This window comes from Balaenoptera borealis (genome assembly GCF_965194805.1).
Source record: "Balaenoptera borealis genome assembly, chromosome: 5".
In the NCBI taxonomy this organism is placed as follows: Eukaryota; Metazoa; Chordata; class Mammalia; order Artiodactyla; family Balaenopteridae; genus Balaenoptera; species Balaenoptera borealis.
In genome coordinates, this window is record NC_138862.1 from 12,568,889 (window position 1) to 12,588,347 (window position 19,459).

General features: G+C 41.0%; 2 protein-coding genes across 6 annotated transcripts in view; both read left to right on the top strand.

The window, feature by feature from the left end:
• Nucleotides 1–3,546, top strand: part of EPCIP (exosomal polycystin 1 interacting protein) — a 28,111-nt gene extending 24,565 nt beyond the window's left edge. For all 3 annotated transcript variants that reach the window (XM_082395115.1, XM_082395116.1, XM_082395117.1), the window contains one exon: nt 69–3,546. In XM_082395115.1, coding sequence (XP_082251241.1) covers nt 128–787 — 660 coding nt within the window. In that variant the 5' untranslated portion in view covers nt 69–127 and the 3' untranslated portion in view covers nt 788–3,546. The remainder of the gene's footprint in view (nt 1–68) is intronic.
• A 12,646-nt stretch (nt 3,547–16,192) lies between these two features.
• PAXBP1 (PAX3 and PAX7 binding protein 1) overlaps nt 16,193–19,459 on the top strand; it is a 32,962-nt gene continuing 29,695 nt past the window's right edge. Inside the window, exons 1-2 of one of the 3 annotated variants that reach the window (XM_082395047.1) lie at nt 16,193–16,829; nt 18,274–18,402. In XM_082395047.1, the coding sequence (XP_082251173.1) occupies nt 16,487–16,829; nt 18,274–18,402 (472 nt within the window). In that variant the 5' untranslated portion in view covers nt 16,193–16,486. The remainder of the gene's footprint in view (nt 16,830–18,273; nt 18,403–19,459) is intronic. The other 2 variants (XM_082395046.1, XM_082395045.1) reach the window with 2 other exon arrangements.

Sequence of the window (19,459 nt, forward strand, 5' to 3'; positions counted from 1 at the left end):
GGGCTCCTTTTCCGGAAGCTGCACATTTCTAACGAGAGGCTGTGATAAAGCTGCACATCTTCTTTCAGGTGAGTTCCAATGAATCGGCTCATGAAGGGGAAACTCGCTGGCCCACCCTGAGAGAAGAATGGCACCACCCTCTGGGTGCAGCCTCCTTGTCATTGGTGCACTGGGCGTCTTTGCACTTGACTGCCTCGCGAGAGCTCAGCAGAACAGCACGCTGATTTTCACGAAGGAAAACACCATTCGGAAGTGCAGCTGCTCTGCGGACATCCGGGATTGTGATTACAGTTTGGCCAACCTGATGTGCAGCTGTAAAACCGTCCTGCCTCTCGCAGTCGAGCAAAGCAGCTACAATGACCATCTGACCATCTGGTTCACAGACACGTCTGCACTGGGACTCCTGTTGAACTTCACGCTGGTCCGGGACCTGAAGCTTTCTCTGTGCAGTACCAACATTCTCCCCACTGAGTACCTGGCTATTTGTGGTCTGAAGAGGCTTCGCATCAGCACCGAGGCCAAGCATCCCTCCCCAGAGCAGAGTTTACTCATCCACGATGGTGGGGAGAGAGAATCCAGAGAGAAGCCCATGTGGTTACACCAAGGCTGGCAAACCTGTATGTATATCTCCTTCTTAGATATGGCACTTTTCAACAGGGAGTCATCCTTAAAATCATATAGTATTGCAAACTCTGCTGGCATGGCCGGCAACTTCCCCTCCTTTTCCTACTTTAAAACCTTCCCAATTCTAAGCAACAAAAGCTATGTTGTCACATTCATTTACTAACATTGTAGCTGTGTCCAACCTTTGGGACCTTTGGCACATTATGGATCATTTCAGCGAGGAATCTGTGAACAAGGTCATGGGTTTTCCTATCCTCAACTTCACTTCACCCTCAGCCCCCATTCTGCCGGCCCTCTCTGCTCTGCCCATGCCCATCCATGGGAAAACAAAATAAAAAGAGCCAAAAAACCTACTTGATTCAGTCCAGAAACGTGCCTTGAGGGCCAGCTAGAGGCTATGTCCTTGCTACTGGGGGCAGATGGAGAAATGTCAGATCAGAAATGGAGAGAGCAGTGCACCCCAGGAACCACTTAGTGGAGCTCAGCAGAGGGGATGACCCCCAAGAAAAGCATCTTCCTTCAAAACATTGCCTTAATTTTTTTTTTTTTTTTGCTTCATTTTGTTAGATAGGTTGGAATTCCCCTAAGTAGAGAATGATAGACTTCAGCATTCTGAGACTGTGAGCGCCACAAAATGATTAGGTTCTCTTAGACTGGTATTTTCCAAATATCTTGTTAAGAATATTCACATTGAGAAAGGGGAGTCTTGTGAGTGTGTTTAGTGAAGGAGGTTTGAAGCTTGGAGGATAGGGTGGGACCTTAGGACCAAATGAGGGCACTAGGATCCTGAGGAAGGGATACAGAAATAAAAATTGGAAGTCACAAAAACCAAGTGCATTGGAGTCTTTCCTTAGAGCAAGGCCTAAACCCAGGGAAAGTTTTCCTCTTCTAGCCCTCCATGTCCTTCTCTTGTCTTGCCTCCTATCTTCGGCCCTGCTGTACCACTTCCCCATTTTTCCTCTCATTGTCTTCATCTCCCTCCTCCTCCTTCTCCTGCTGCAGAAATCAGAATTTAGATTAATACCAGTAGAACTATGTTTGACTACGTTAGGGACTAGCCTGGGAATGTAATAGTCCCTTATAACATTACTCCCATGGGTAAATATGCCCAGATTACTAATAGATAATTAACGAAAGAACTTTTAGCACTCGGTCCATTTGGAAGTTTAAGACTGGAAAGTCAAGACACTTTGTATGATGGGGTTAACACAGAATGGTTTTATGTGCATTGATACAAGGAACTAACACAACATATTTCTTTTTTAATTAAATTGACTTGGGGATTCCCTGGTGGTCCAGGTTAGGATGCCGCAGTCTCACACCTGAGGGCCCGGGTTCAATCCCTGGTTGGGGAAGTAGGATCCTGCAAGCCATGTGGCACAGCCAAAAAAATAAAAAATAAATACATTTTAAAATTAATTAGTTAATTAATTAAACTGACTCATCATTGTACGAAGAAAATCTTCTCTCCCAGAGACCCAACTAACCATTAAAGTGGAATATAAAGAATCTATGGCAATTATGGTATAAATGTCTAAATTCAGAGTGCAAAGAATTTGAAACATTACTGAATTTATGATATCATAATAAGAAATAGTTTTATTATGCAATGACAGGCTGTCTTGGAATTGACGACTTTATATCACATTCATCACATTTTTCTCTTAACTTTAACACAGGGTAACTGAAATAACCTGAAATGTCTACATTAGCTTAATTGGTGGGGGATTTGGCCATTCGGGCTAATTAGCATGCATCTATAATATCAGTGTTTAAATTAGGCCAAAACTAAGACCAAAATATGAATTCTAATAGAAAAACGTAATGACCTCATTACTGACATTGTATTTGAGAGGTAAGATTAAAGTGATGGAAAAAGACAAAGAAGAAAAAAAGAGCGAGAAAGAATGCCAAGAAGGATACAAGTGAAAAGATTAATAATAAATATATTTACTGTCATTAGTTACTGAAAATGTAACAAATTGAATTTTAATAGATTTTTATTAATAAAGTATAACATTAACTGATGTTAGACATTATGAGCATCTTAATGTGCATATCTTCCATTTGGTGGCTTTTAATAGTTTCAGAGCCATTTCACATGTGTTTTAAGTGATTCTTATAAGAAATAATTGTGGGTCAATGGGACTTAAATCAATAGAGGAGGAAAGCTAATTAAGTTATAAATCAAGCCTGAGGTTGCCAGGTTTCTAGACTGAAATGCGGTTCAGGTTTTGTGCTGACAGAGGACAAATAAGCATATACATGGGGAATCATGGCATTTGGTGCTCAATCACAAGGTTGGGAGGACAATAGGGAGTGGTGGGGATTGTGGCAAGCTGAGCATGCACATCCAACTGAAGGGTCCACAGCAGTGCAAGCTGGCTGAGTGTCACTGCCATGGGAGAATACAGCAGGGCCAGATCTGATCCTTCAAGGGAATTAGGAACTCCAGGTGATTTGTAAATGTTGGCACATTATTCTGTTTTTTGTTTGTTGCTTTAAATACCACTGTGTGGGTCAAACTATGTCAGTGGTCCCCATGGTGTCTGGGACTAGCCATTTGTCACCTCTGATCAGTGGTGTGCTAGTAAAAGTTTAACCGCCAGCTCTCCCCCCGAAAGTCTGTGTGTAGATATAAATGTGCATAAGTTTATTATAAATTTTATTGATAGAAAGGATGTGCAGCACACAATTTACAAATGATAATAAAATGTGTAATGCTCTTTATTATAAACTCTGTACGCAATTAACTCTCAAAGAATGCTTTAGTTGATTTTTGCCAAAATCTTGTATCCAAAGCCAACCTAGGGTGGCAATTGATGAGCAAGTATAATTCTGGCATAAGTGTTCGTTGATATTTTCATTTATTTTTAGGAGTAAGAGGAAAGTTAAACAATAAAGATGTATGTGGGAATGTCACTTGTTAGTCAATGATGTAAGCAACTTCTTTGCTGAATCAAATAATAGGTTTCAAATACTGGAGGAAATTTTCCTCAATTTAGGGGACTAGTCACAATGTAAGGGCTACAGACATGATACATTTTTAAGTTTAGTCTGCACTGTTAACATTTTTCCCATCACACTCAACAAAATAAATAAAACCCTGATATGTAGTGTTTTAAAAGACATTTTAAAGACCTATTTCTTAGCTTTATCCACTGAGAGGGCCAAGAAGCAATGACACTCCTGTAGCAAAAAGCACACCGATACCTACATTTTGGTTCCTCAAAACCATTCCCCATTAAAACAAACAAAAACACAACAACAAAGAAAATAGGACCCCGGCACTTCAACACAGGGAGCCCGGGTTCGATCCCTGGTCGGAGAACTAGATCCTGCATGCCGCCACTAAGAGTCCGCATGCTGCAACTAAGTCTGCACGCTGCAACTAAAAGATCCCACAGGCCGCAACTAAGACCCGGTGCAGCCTAAATAAATAAATAAATAAATAAATAAATAAATAAATATTTTTTAAAAAGAAAATAGGAAATAACTGATTCCACAGGGCTAGGGCAGCAAATATTTAAGGGTGAGCCTGGAGCATCTTAATGTGACAGAAAGTAAGAAAAGCTCAATAAATTGATGGGGACATATAAAAAAATATAGGAGTCAGCTTAAAGAATTCCACTGATCACAAAGGGACCATCTGAGCATCAATATGATTAATTACCGGGGCTTCCCTGGTGGCGCAGTGGTTGAGAATCTGCCTGCCAATGCAGGGGACACGGGTTCGAGCCCTGGTCTGGGAAGATCCCACATGCCGCGGAGCAACTAGGCCCGTGAGCCACAATTACTGAGCCTGCGCGTCTGGAGCCTGTGCTCCGAAACAAGAGAGGCCGCGATAGTGAGAGGCCCGCGCACCGCGATGAAGAGTGGCCCCCGCTTGCCGCAACTAGAGAAAGCCCTCGCACAGAAACGAAGACCCAACACAGCCATAAATAAATAAATAAATAAATAAATAAAAATTGTATAACTTAAAAAAAAAAAAAACCCAACAGATTTATTTTTTTTTTTTAAATATATGATCAATTACCAGAGTGGATTTTAGCATATTGACTTGAAAAAAATTCCATGAGTTAGTACTGTCAAAACAAAGGAAGGAAGGAAGGAAGGAAGGGAGGAAGGAAGGGAGGGAGGGAGGGAAGGGAGGGGAGGAGAGGGAGGGAGGGAGAAAAAGAAAGAAGTGGGAATGGGGAAGGGAAAGTACTACTTTACAGAAGAATGGCAACTAATATATATAGAAGGAATAATAGAAATACAAAATCACCATTTTGCAAACACCACAATAATAATTAATTCTGAAAAGAATCATTAATGGATGCTAAAAGGATTGGATGAAATACTGTCTAAAAGTATTATCATCCTGCAGATTAGTTATTAACCACAAATGGTACCTTTATGATGGAGAAAGGTCCTTATTTAGGGACTGAACTTAATGGGACAAATGGGCATCATGGGCTGCCTGATGTGATACACTGAGAAGAACACATTACCTATGTAGTATTCTTGCCTAAAACGTTAAACCTGCAACTAATCCAAATCCAAATTGAGGGACATTCTGCAAAAACAACAAATAAGCAAACCAAAAAAACTGGCCTGGACTTTGCAAAAATATCAGTGTCATGAAAGTTTAGAAAAAGGGATGAGGTGTCCTAGAATGAAGGAGACGAACCAGTCGTGACAACTAAATATAATGTGCAATCTTCACTGGGTCCTGAATTGGGGAAAACCCAACAGCTATAAAAGACAGGAGAATGGGACTTCCCTGGCAGTCCAGTGGTTAAGACTCCTGTGCTTCCACTGCATGGGGTGTGGGTTTGATTCCTGGTTGGGTAACTAAGATCCTGCATGCTGTGCGGCATGGACAAAAAGAAAGGGGCAGCAGAAGATAGATGTCTCAAGCAAAGAGAGTAAATTTCTCTTTCTCTGACTTTCGGTTATATTCAGGCCCTCAAAGGATTGGATGATACCCATCTGCACTGGTGAGGGTGATCTTATCTCTACCAGACACCCTCACAGACACACCCAGAAATAATGTTTTATCAGCTGTCTGAGCATCACTTGGCCCAGTCAAGTTGACACATAAAATTAACTGGTACAAACAGGAAAAGGCAACTCCATAGAATAAGGATCCATTTTATCTAGTGAGAACAAACTGCTGTCCCCTTCATGATGGAAAGGGTCTGGTATAATGAAACTGGCTGGTCCTCCCAGGGAGTGTTCCATATTGGGAGATCAAGATTGGTCTCTGCTGTTGACAGGTTGGATGCTAAACAGATCAGAGGTCCATGTTGAATCCATACAGAGCCTTCATCCCTGACACCATGGCTACTTTGTTCATGAGCCCATTGGGTAAGCACAGGAATAGCTAGGGAAAGAGGTAGACTGGTATCTATAGAATGAGTCATCTCATCCACCTTATTATTGGGAGCGCTCTTTTTGGTGGGGGCACTTTGGAGTATTCACACAGACCCAAACATCCTCTTACCTGTGCCTCTTCTGAGCCTGTCCCTATAACTCTTCCCCACATCTCCTTGTCTTATTCCTTCCAAGTCCTGTTAACATTCACCCCAGCCTTTCTTCCTCTGGGTTTTGTGAGAGAAGTAAACCATATAGAAAATGATTTGAATGACTATTCTCTCAATTCTCCCAAGATGGAACACACCTAGATGCATACAAGGTAAGTTCATTTATTACGTAAAATGGTTACCTTAGGGCATTATGGCTAATTGCCTCTAGGAACCCCAGTTGAGAAGTGGTGATCCAGCCAAGCCATTAGTTACTACCAATGAGTCAGAATAGATCTGTAGTTCTACCCGTGTTCTTTGCAGGCAAAGCAGACAACCAGATGAACTGCTTGGTGTTCTGCTGCTGGGAAGGTTTCCCTTCACTGCTTCCCTCATGCCTATGCCTGATTGGGGCTATAACGCTACTGAGCCCACTTCAGATGATGCCAGCACATCATGTGGAACCATATGTGTTCTAGACTTGAATTGTTTCTTCCTTAATCAATTGGTCATAGGTATGGCTCAAGGGACACGTAGCAATGCATCAAGAGTAAGAGCAACAAAGCACAGGGAACAGGTAAGTTACTCTTTCAACTTGCTTGTGTCTTCAAGATCGCTAGCATCCAGTCACATATATACGACTTCCACTCATTTATAGAGGGCTGTTCTGCATGCCCATCATTATATTTTTAGTAGATCAGATAACTTCAGTTTATTTGGGGCAGCTAAGATCATACGGTCACTTGGTGTCCCATGGTTAAATATTCAGTCTCTATTAGGGCTCACATCAAGCCAGGAGCAATTTCTCAAAAGGAGAATACTTATTTGTCATTTAATTGAATTCAACTTCAGCTTACTACCTGATCCATATTGGTCACAGGCCTAAGATTCTCCTTACTATAAGAGTATTTAAAGCCACAGGACTTAATTTGGTCACCTAACAAGAGAGTGAAAAAGAGGGCCCAGGATCAAAAAATAAAGCACCTGAATACTTAGGGATCACTTAGAGGAGAGCCAATAAAGGGTTGACAAGGTTAGTGAGGAAGGAAATAACATGAGCCTGGGATGTTTTTGAAGGAATGGTGTTCTGGTAAACGTTTAATAATCAGCTCTCAAGGAAAAAGGAGTCCAATTTGAGGCATTTGCTGATTTCCATGGTGTAAATACTCCTACCATGGCCAATTTCAAGCTACAATGTGGCATCACTGAACTTGAAGTTGGGAGGAGATGTGCAGAATCAGCTCTGTAATCTAGACGAGCCAGCCCCAGCACACCTTAGAGAGGACCGTGTTTTCAGTAGGAGAGTGGGGTCAGTTCCGTTGAAGGCTGTTGATGGGTCAAATAAGGTAAACATAGGAGGGTCCTCTGGCTTTGCGAGAGGTAAGGCATTGGTGACCTCAATAATGGAAGTGTTAGTAAAGTTGTAAGGACAGAAGTCAGATTGGAGAGGTTTGAGGAATGAATGGGACATGAGAAAGGGCTGGAGTTAGTGAAGACAAATGTATGGAGAAGTCTGGCTGTGAAGGAGACCAGAGAAACAGAGCAGTGGCTGGAAAGAGTGGTCAAAAGAAATTTTAGGATGAACTTACTAATGTAGGTGTGCATGCTGATGGGAATGACACAGTACAAAGTGTTGATGAGGCAGAAGATAGGAAGGCCAAAAGAGTGAAGCCTTTAAGGGGATAGAATTCTGAGCACAAGTTGATGAATTCATCTTTGATAGGGAGAAGGCCACTTTTTTCATTTTCATGAGTGGAGGCAAGGAAGAGGAGTACAGATGCAAGCTGGTTTGTAGATGTGGTTCCCTCTGATGGTTCTCTCTTTTCAGTAAATAATTATGTAGTTATTAGTTGGGGATAGCATGAAGGGTTTGAGAAGAGGTACATAATAATGTCCTGGTATGGGAAAGCAAACTTACCACGGGAACATTAAAAATACGAGATAGATAAATTTGTTGAAATCCCTAAGGTGCAGATGACTCTCTCATGATCTCTTCATTGCCATATGTTTACACATTTTAAGCCTTTGCCGTTGTTTCACTGGAGTGATGGGAGAAGGAAATGATAAAAACCTACGGTTATTCCCACATCTTTAACTCAAAGTCGATTTACCTCTTACTTAAAGTCTTTCCTGCTTCTTCTTTGCTTATTGGTTTGCTAAGAGCTATTAGGCTCTTCTTAAGTCAGTTGTGAAATTTGTATTTTGCTAGAATACACATTTTCTGTAGAATTTCAAACGTATTGTCACTGGGTTCCGTATCACACTTTCTCATAATCAATTTGGCTCTTCCTTGTGTCTGGTTATATGTAAAGTTGTGGGGATATGTGTGTGTGTTCTGTATTCTTCCTTAATTAAGCTTGGGTTTTTCTTGTAATTCCTATGTTTTGGGATTTATTTTATTATTTTCTAATTTATTAATTACTGTTTTATCTTTGACTATTCCTACTCCACACATTCTTTGAATTATTTTGCTGGGTTTTTCTTTCCTTTGTCATTTCTGAGGCTGAATACTTTATTTCTGCTTTCACTTTGGTAATTATAAACTTAAAGTTATACATTATTCTCTGTATACCCCTTTAGCTATGTACTATATATGTTTATATGGAAATAACATTTTTATTAATTTCTAGAGTTTTTAGATAATGTATATTTTATTTCCTCTTTGATTCAGAGATTTAGATGACGGTTTATTAATTCCAACGTAGTGAAGGCTTTTTTTTTTTTTTTTTTAATTAGGAAGTGTCGTTCAACTTCTTGAATTTGGTTTGTCATTTAACTTTTTCTCTGGTTGGAAAACGTGCCCTATAAAAATCTCTATTTTGAGGAATTTGTTCAGGTTTGTTTGTTTGTTTTTTTGGTAGCCAGGTTAATGACTGATATTTATAAATGTCTCACAGATGACGTAGGTGATTAAATAGACTCTGTTTGGAGAGTACAAAATTCTATCTATCTATATATTTGAGCTCACTGATTATATTATTAAAATCCCATATAAACTTACACATTATTTGACTACTTCATCTGCCTGACTGAGACTGAGAAGCATATTCAAATAATATATTACAAAGAAAAATAATGTATTTAGTGTCCATTTGAAGTCTGTAGTTAATTTAAGAGAAAATAAGGAAAATTAGCCACTCAGGGATAGATAACGAGAAGGCCACAGTCTGGCTCAACTATGACTAGGGTTTTGCTGGGTGAGTACAACAAAGCAGGAGGGGGAAAGGGAATTGAAGTTGTTGCAAGGGAGTGACTATAATCTTGTCCCCATGAAATCCAATCTGGATAAGGAGGGAAACAAGGGCAGGAGCAAGAGGATGGGCAGTGAAAAGTGATGGGTTCATTGGACCGGAGGTAGAGTAAGCAAACTAGAAGGATGGAAGTGACGCTTTCACTGGGGAAGACTCCCAGTAACTCCCTAGTAACTTGGAGGAGGTCCAAGATGCAATGATTATGATAGGAGGATTAGAGTCAGGAGGTTAGAGAACTAACTCCAAGTAGATATTGCACTGGAATGTTGAAGCCACTAAGAATGAATGAGTGAATTTTCATAAAACAATTCTGGAAAGAAATTCACCAAAGATTAACTGTTAAGGTTATAAGTGATTCTTATTTTCTTCTTTGTATTGTTCTACATTTTCTAAATTTCTAAAATGTAGTAATGCAGGTAGTACTCTTAAAATCAGACAAAGGTTAGTTTTTAAAGTCAACTTAGTTTTTTCAATAGTTTTTTCAAAAATTCAAAGCTCGGGCTTCCCTGGTGGTGCAGTGGTTAAGAATCCGCCTGCCAATGCAGGGAACACAGGTTCGAGCCCTGGTCCGGGAAGATCCCACATACTGCGGAGCAACTAAGCCTGGGCGCCACAACTGCTGAGCCTGCGCTCTAGAGCCCGCGAGCCACAACTACTGAAGCCCGCGCACCTAGAGCCCATGCTCCGCAACAAGAGAAGCCACCGCAGTGAGAAGCCCACGCGCCGCAACGAAGAGTAGCCCCTGCTCGCCGCAACTAGAGAAAGCCCGTGCGCAGCAACGAAGACCCAACGCAGCCAAAGATAAATAAATAAATACTAAAAATAAAATTCAAAGCTTGATTTGATGTTTCCCTCTGTAATCATACTATAATGTTACTGTGTATTTATTGTATAGTTTTGCTGCCCTAGAGTAAAACTAAATAACACAGAAAAAAGAAACATTCTTTTGTCTTTATACCCAGAAGAGATACTTATAACTCTGTTGTTTTTTTTAAAAATTTACATATTTTGGCTGCACCAGGTCTTAGTTGTGGAACACGGGATTTTCACTGTGGCATGCAGGATCTTTTTTATTGTTTTTGTTTTTGTTTTTAGTTGTAGCATGCAGGCTTCTTAGTTGCAACATGTGGACTCTTAGTTGTGGCATGCATGTGGGATCTAGTTCCCTGACCAGGGATCAAACCCGGGCCCCCTGCATTGGGAGCGCGGAGTCTTACCCACTGGAGCGTCAGGAAAGTCCCCAACTCTGTTGTCTTTAATAACGTATCTGCTTTTGACTTTTTCCCCAAGAAGGAAAGACAGTAATGTACAAATGATATTGCGCTAACAGAGATAAGTGAGTTCTCTCAGAAAGGATGCATCACTAGTTTTGCTTTTGCATTGGTTGTATAGTTCTTAGATGTATTCATAAAGTGTCCATTGTGAATGTAATATAAATATCATATAGGTACTATGATTATGAATTATATACTCTTTTACATTTTAACACTAGAAGATATAAAATACTAAACAGATAAAATGATTTCAGCTGCTCCTCATTTTGCATGAAATATTCAAAGAAAAGTTTACTAAAAGAGACATCCTGGAGCTACTAACTGTAATCATCTTGAAGGAAAATGCTCTACACAATCCCAGAAATCTTTCCACATTTACTAATGGTGAAGATATTTAAACGGCCAGGGACTTCCCTGGTGGTCCAGTGGTAAAGAATCCGCCTTCCAATGCAGGGATGAGGGTTCGATCCCTGGTTGGGGAAATAAGATCCTACATGCTGCGGGGCAACTAAGCTCGCGAGCCTCAACTAGAGCCCGGGTGCCGCAAACTGCAGAGCCCACGCGCTTTGGAACCCGTGCACCACAACTAGAGAGAAACCCGAGCACTACATCGAAGACCCCACGCGCCTCAACGAAGATCCCGCGTGCCGCAACTAAGACCTGATTCAGCCAAAAATAAATAAATAATAAATAAATAAATCTTTTTAAATAAATAAATAAATGGCCATTGGCACAAAGGAAAAAAATGAATCAAATTGAAATTTATGATTTTATATCTGTGGTTTTTGCATAATAATATCCTATTGACTTCTTCATAATATTAACTGCAATTGTAATAAATTTTTGGCTTTTTACATGTTTTATCTGTCTTTAGCACCTGACTAAAGATCCAGAAGGCGAAAGAACACACCTTTCCTGTTCATTATAACAACACATCTGCCTTGTTCATATTGATTCCTATTGCCTAGCATAGTACCCAGACCATAGCAGCTGCTCAATAAGTACTGTTGAATGAATGGATGATAATAGAATTACCCAGTCTAAGTAGAAGATGTATTTTAAAAATACTGAATAAGCTCAGTATTTCCATGCAAGGAAATAAAACATCGTTTACTTTTATGTTACTCTAAATTTGGATGAAGAGAAATTTCACCAACTTTCTTTTTGTTGAAGAAACTGTCATTTCAGAAAATGTAAGGAATAGCCATTACAGTTGAATTGCCAATACATTTATAAAAGTTGAGTGGCTTTCCACTGGGGATACTAATATGGCAAAAAAACAATTTTTTTAAACTTTTAAAAGTCTGACTCTTTTAAATCTGGATCCCATCAATAATCATGGTTTGACTGAAAAGATAATCTTACTGAATTAGATACAATGGCTAAATGCAGTTTGAGACAGAGAATATAGAAATTTTCTAACATTTTTAAGAGGACCATTTACCTGCTCTGGATGGAGATACTTGTCTCTCTTTACTTACAATAACTATATACTTGCAAGGTAAAGAGCTTTCCTCACTTTAACCCACTGCTTAAATGTCAGTGAGCATACCTCTATGAATATCTTAAAAAAAGAAAAAAAGGAAGAAAGAAAAGCTCCTCTCTGAACAAAAGCTATAACTGAAGAGTTATTAAGTTGGATAAAATTACCATTACTACAAAATTAAAATAACTCTTGTTTATTTCGTTAGAACTCTTTGGTCCTAGTGTTCTTAGCTTTTAATTAATGGAAATAAACTTGAACTACTTTAAGCAAACACGCACACAAACAAAACATCATCAACGACAAAACAAAACAAAAAGACATTTATTCTAAGGATTCTGGGGGTATCTAAGGGAACCCACAGACAGGAGTGCAGTCCTGCTTTAAGAAGAGTTGAGAATAGGAACCGGGAAAGGCACGAGAATCCCATATGCTATCCTTTTTGTCCTCTTCTGCTTTCTAGCACATTTGCTTCATCCTTCTCTCCTGATACACAGACTAGCTTTCTCAGCTCCTGAATTGACATGGTAATTTATGGCTTTCCTGCAGCTTCTGAGTTCACTGCAAGTCCAGCCACAAGCAGGGACTCACTTTCTCTGTTTCAAGTGCAAAATCTTGGGAGAACGTGATTGGCCTACCTTGGATCAGGTCCCCATCCTTTGCTTAGTCAGTACAATGTAACCAGGCTTCCAGCCTTCGCTGGGTGGGGTGCCTTTCTCCCAGAGAAGGCAGTTCCCAAAGGCAGAGGGGGAGGTATCTATAACTACTTTAAGAACTAATCTACCCAGTAACTTATAACAAATGTCTTGTGATCTTGTTTTGAGAATAAAGAGATGTAAACTGTTGAAAATATTGATTTATACCAACATAGGGTAAAACATTTACCACTAATCAAATACACAGATAATGTCTAGTACCATTCAGTCAACAAATATTTATTGCCTACTGTGTGCCAGGCACTATGGTAGGTACTCTGAAGCTAGCAGTGAACAAAACATAAAATCTCCTCCCCCATGAAGCTTACATTTTACTTTAAGTTAATGCAGAGCTGTCTTTGCCAAGGCAAGGGCTAACATAATTTAATTAAATAATTAAATGATTTCTTCAGCTTTTTTTTTTTTTCCAGAACAGAATTATTGAGTTATAGTTTCAGGAAGAAAAGAAAACTTTGTAGATCAGGGATTCATAGACTATTAGATTAGACTATTATTTAGACTATTTATTTGCCTGCCAAATAAAATTTTTAGATAAAATAAACAATTTGGGAGGACTCATAGCTTTCACTACTTTTTAGTTTGCCAAATAAGGGTATAAAAACAAACACACTACCATATACTATCATCATTATTTCATATAAGGAAAGAGATTTCAGTATCTTAACATGGAAAGAGAAAGACAATCTCTGAATAAAGGACCATTTTTTCCCCCCAAGAAAGGACATCTGGCTACTCTACATGAACAGACTGTTCTTACTCTTCTCATCTGGCAGCTGCCTAGGGAAAACTTCACAGGTTCATAGACCTGAATTTGGTAACTATCGTTCCAGACTACAGAGTCTGAGTCGGCAAATAAAACAAAAGTGGTTTGCCTTTTTTGTCTGAATTTATGGGCCAGTTAATCCATGTAAAGTCATAATTTGGTGGAAAAAAACACACCAACTAATCAGAATTATTGCTTGGAAAGATAACTTTAAAAAAGCACTGAACTAACCGATGATTCAAACAAAATGATGGATGTAAGAGTTCTAAGGAAGCAGTCTTTGTCTTCCCAGATACTAAAAGCACTCCAACATTAAATAGTGATGACACACTTGGGACTTCCCTAGAGGTCCAGTGGTTAAGACTCCGAGCTTCCAGCGCAGGGGCCTCGGGTTCGATCCCTGGTGCAGGAACTAAGATCCCACGTGCCATGCAGCATGGCCAAAAAAAAAAAAACATAGTGATGACATACTGTATTCAATAAACAAATTAGTCAGTTTAATACTCAGAGCACAGAGCATTTTATAAAATAATTAGTTTCAGGTAATATACTGGATGACAGGCAATTAAAGCAGCTACTCAGTTTCAGGAATATAATTTCCACAGGGTCTATAACCTCTAGAAGGACCTTTGGCTTGCTTTGGCAGCAAGGTAACTTCTAACAGTTTAACTTTGCCCTTCAATTACCTGAATAGGTAGATTGTCAAAGTTATAAATACATGTTGTCTTTTAATTTGTTAGCTTGCTTTAAAACGACCAGTGTTCTCCTCTCTACCCATATTCAATCACCACTTGTACAGTGGAAGATCTTTTTGAGGTTTTAGGCCAAAATATTAAATAGTCCTTAAGTCCTCTGGACCTAGTCTTTGTTACCTCTACCCTAATCAAGTTACTGCAAATCTGTCTCTTGGCTCTGGAGTTGGTGTCTAGAGGCTGACCAGGCACAATTTGAATCTTTTGTGATAGGAATTGGAGTTCAATTTCACCAACGAAACACTGTTGGAATCAGAACTTAAATCAATGCTGAATAGCCAGAATATAAGAACTTAGAGTAATTTGAGTAGAATGGAAGCTAGATGTTATTAACTTTCCCTATCAACTGGAAGAAAATGTTACAGAGGACGCTCTCAGCCTAGATCATCTTGCCAGTTTCCAAAAGTGAGTCATGGGGTGGGCAGATCTCAAATCCAATCAAAGAAAACCAGAGGCAGATGTGTATGACATAGAAATTCTTGAGCTTGGGATCTTTTTCAACTTGGAACTTAAATCTCAAGTGAAATTTTGACAGGATGGTGTAGGCAAGTAGGCACTTTGGTAGGAGTACAGACTGGCACAGCTGCTATAAAGAACAACTTAGAATTAGCCAAATTACAAACGCACACCTTTGGATCTAGCAATTCCACTACTAGTTCATCCTACTAGTGACCATTTTTCGAAGCTTCTCATTGCAGCATTGATTATTACAGCAAGACTGGAAATAACATTAATACCAATTTTTTAATGGGACTGGTTAAATAGATTATGGTACAATCTAACAATGGATCACTATGCAGGTGGGTATTAGAAGAGACAACGTTTTAAGAACAGATATGAACTGATCTCCAATTTATGTTAGACTAAAAATGCACTGTTTGCACATTGTGTAAGAAGGGTAATTCATAAAATATACATCTTTGCTTTTATGTTCATAGAATATCTCTGGAGGATCATAAGAAACTTTTAACATTGCCGGCAAACTGGAAGGCTTCTAAGGATGGGTGGCTTTTTTTCACTATATGAATGAATGCCCCTTGTTACCTTTTGAATTTTGAGACAAGAAAATTCGCATATATGCACACAGGTGAAGGAAAAGGCCCTACGTTTGGTGGCACAATGAGAAAGCAGGTGAGTTCCACTTCAAAGTCAAATACCCGGTTCCGCCCTTGGCAGTTAAGATTGTTACTCTGTGACACAAGTCTGAAATGTGTCACAACCATCTCCAACCCTCAAGTCGATTTTTCCTTCCGTTTGTTTCTGAAATCAGCCAGGTTTCGGAACTGCTAGCAAACCTGGCATTCTTTCGAAAACACCAAAAACACTTTTGCTTTCGTTGTAACAGAGGGAAGGTGGCTAAAATATCAGGCCAAGGAACATTTCATCCTAAATGAGATTCAGTGTTTTTGAAAGTGCTCGGTAGCCATAAAGCTGTAGACATACGAAGTATTACTCAGTAGAATTAGTCATAATTATCATACCACACCTCAATTCAGTCTCGAGAGTAACATCTCACCCTCCGGATTGCACTTTCCCTCGCCAAACCTGGCTTCCCCTTCTGGCTCCTCCCCTCCCCCCTCCCCTCCTCCCTCCCCCTCCCCCCTCCCCTCCCCTCCCCTCCCCCCTCCTCCTCCCTCCCCTCCTCCCTCCCTCCCTCCTCCCTCCCCTCCTCCTTCCCCTCCTCCTTCCCCTCCTCCTCCTTCTCTATTTGCCCCTCCCAGCGCTTGGCGGGAGGTTTCCTCGCGTGACTACGTAAGTGCGGAAGGCGCACTGCAGCTCCCTGGGCTGAGGGACGGCAGGGTTTACTCTGTCCTCTCATCTCTATGATCCTCTTTGTGACCCGTCGGATAGCACCGGAGTCCCAGAGTTCCATGCCGATAGTCCTCCACGCCGACAGAGGACAGTGCAAACAGCTGACGTTCTCGCGAGAGGCGCGGAGTTCTCTCCAAGTACTGAGAGCGTGAGCGCAAGAGGGCTCAGGGGGTGCGCTGTCGCTGGAGGGAAGACGCGACGCGGCTGAAGCTTGGGGGAGCGCGCGTGCGCCTTCGCCAGTTCTGCGCTGCAGGGGCCGCCGTGTGAGAGCCGGTGTGAGACCGACGTGCGGGCCGCGGGAATGTTCCGAAAGGCCCGGCGAGTGAACGTGCGTAAGCGGAATGACTCGGAGGAGGAGGAGCGAGAGCGCGATGAGGAGCAGGAGCCGCCGCCGTTGCTGCCGCCGCCGGGCACCGGCGAAGAGCCGGGCCCCGGCGGCGGCGACAGGGCCCCCGGGGGGGAGTCGCTGCTGGGCCCGGGGCTGCCGCCTCCTGCCGCGCTGACCTCGGGCCCCGGGATTGAAGCCGGGGGCTGCTTCCCGGGAGGCGCGGAGCCCGGTAACGGGCTGAAGCCGCGCAAGAGGCCACGAGAGAACAAAGAGGTGCCCCGGGCCAGCCTGCTCAGCTTCCAGGATGAGGACGAAGGTAACCGCCGCGCTTCGACCTCCCAGATCCCGACATTCCTACCCCGCGCATCCACCTCGAGTCCCCGCATTCCCTGGACTCCCAGCCTCAGCCCCCGGGAACGGAGCCCCTTCCCGCCCGACCCGCTGCACACTGTCCCCGCCTCCGGCCTTCTGCTCTGGCTGGGGACGTGTTCCCGCGCCGCCACCAGCCTTTTCTTAACTACCGCCTCCTCTTCATCGTCCTCCCGTGCATCTTCTATTCCTGGATCTCAGATCAGTCATTCTGAGTTTTTCAAGTGAAAATTCAGTGTTCCCTGTCCTGCCTCTTTTAACTGGCGGGTGTGTTTTAGGGAGAACTCGAGTCAGGTCCCCAGACTGCTCTTGGCACGTTCTCTGAGCCCTCTGTAGGTCACCGTGCCCACGCCTTTTGCCATCCTCGTCCTGGTTAGACATCCTTGACCAGGAAGGCCGGGTGTGTAAGGAGGAGTACTCGGTCTGGGAACAGACGCCCGGAGTTGAAGCTCTGGTTCTGAGTCACCTTGGGCCAGTCCCTTGCGATCGCGGAGCCTCAGTTTACCCATAAAAGTAAACAGGGGTACAGATGTGCGGCCTTCCTCGCATTGACATTTGGACAATGAAGAGAGACAATGTAATGGTATTTCAGGGCAGTTTATCCAATCTGGTGTGAGGGGCCAGGCTGCAGTGGATTTAGATTTCTGATCGTAAATGAGCCTTAAATCTTAAACCATTTTACCTCCCGAATTGTTGAGTGTGTGTTTATATAACCCAATTAAGTCCATGTTATGAGGCATCTCGACGCGGGATGCTTTCTTGTTTCCAGTAATAGGCAGTTTCTCTTTGGCTTTCCTGTTGTTTTTTATCTTACGTTTGAGAGGAGTACAGCCACATTTTTGTTTTTAATGATACAGGGACAACTTGGTAAAGTGTTTGCGTTTGACTTTTAAAGTTTTCAAATCAAGGATGATGGATACGTCATCAAAACTTATTTTTGAAAAGTGATTAGCTCTCAGCTTAGTCTTGAAATAACAGTATGTCAGTTTGTGATGGATATAGAGTTACTCAGATTTGACAGCTCTGTAAACTAGCACCTTTTGATTTTGGGTATTTTGTTTCAGATACCTTAATAATATGATAATCAGGTGCTTTTTCAATGACTTTTTTTTTACTCCTGAAATAGATGATTCAAGGAAGACAGTAGGACACAGGAAAATTTTTTGCAGTTACATGGGTTTTGCCTTTTAAAAAGTCTCAAATTGGCCTTATTCCAGATTAATTTATGAAGTTGACTCAGTTTTTGAGAACCTATTACAGATTTGAAATAATTTCAAGTTATGTAATGATTTGGCATGTATGAGTATATATTTGGAAGAATTTGAAAGTTAGAATGGAAAATACTGTCTGAAAATGGTTACTACAGACTTGGTTTAATTTCTTTTCTTAAGAAAATGAAGAAGTTTTCAAAGTGAAGAAATCAAGTTATAGCAAAAAGATAGTAAAATTGCTTAAGAAAGAATATAAAGAAGATCTTGAAAAATCGAAGATTAAGACAGAAATCAACTCATCAGCTGACAGTAAGTACCAAACGAATACGATTCTTTTGAAATGACAAAATGAAACTCTTTTCTCACAGGGATTGAATAGATTGGTATATATAGTGAACTTGTTCAGTTGACTTTGTCGTTGTCAAGGGTACAAATTGAGTACCGATACAGTTCTTTTGTTTAATTATAACACAGTTGCATTGTAAATGCATTTTTTAAAAAGACAGAACCATTGCCACTGGAATGTTTCTGCTGCAGTGACTAAATTGTCTCCCAGTTTTCCTACTAGTTTTCCAATTGCTGTTGAACAGAGAAGGGAGGTTTCCGACTTAAACCTGAGATACAGGTTTATTCCTATTTGAAGGAGTACTGTGCAAATTCCTGTACTTGTATTTTGCAGAGACAAGTTTTTGATTCCTTTGGTGTTATTTACACAGTTAGTTAATTCTTAGAGAACTTTTAGGAATGCCCTAAGTCTAATGTTGATAATACTCCCATTCAGCAGCCTTGTCAGCTACGCAGATGAAGACTCCTCAGTGTGTGGCCCCTGCCTGCATTGTACAGACATCTCTCATGTCCTCTCACAATCTAAGTTAAAATTTTTAAGCAGTTATTTGTCCTTAGGAAAGTGGTTCCATTATAATATGCTAATATGAGTTATTCTCATGCAAGTGCTTTAGGGAAATCTTTTTATTTTATGGAATTAAAGATAGAATTATTATTTCCCAGTTCTCCACTATAGGCTTAATGTGGAAAAGTATGTCCTTATATCTCAAATTTGCAATCTTATTTTGGAGACAGCATCACTTAAATGTATAACTGGACCCAGTATTTGGCAAAGTGTCCGATGAAGGTTAACTACATTTTTTTTTAGAGGTGGGTGAAGGAATGCTTCATAGATAAAGTGGAATTTGAAGCCAGCTTTTTGATAATTTAAATACCAAAGGCTAAGGGAGGTATGGGGATATTAAAGATTAATGTGGCCTAGGCTGTTTTCGAAAAGAGCAAGTATGCCTGATAGGCCAAAGTAGACGATTTGTGGAGGAAGCGGAGGTTTAGGGTGAAAGGTACCTTGCTGACAGACTGT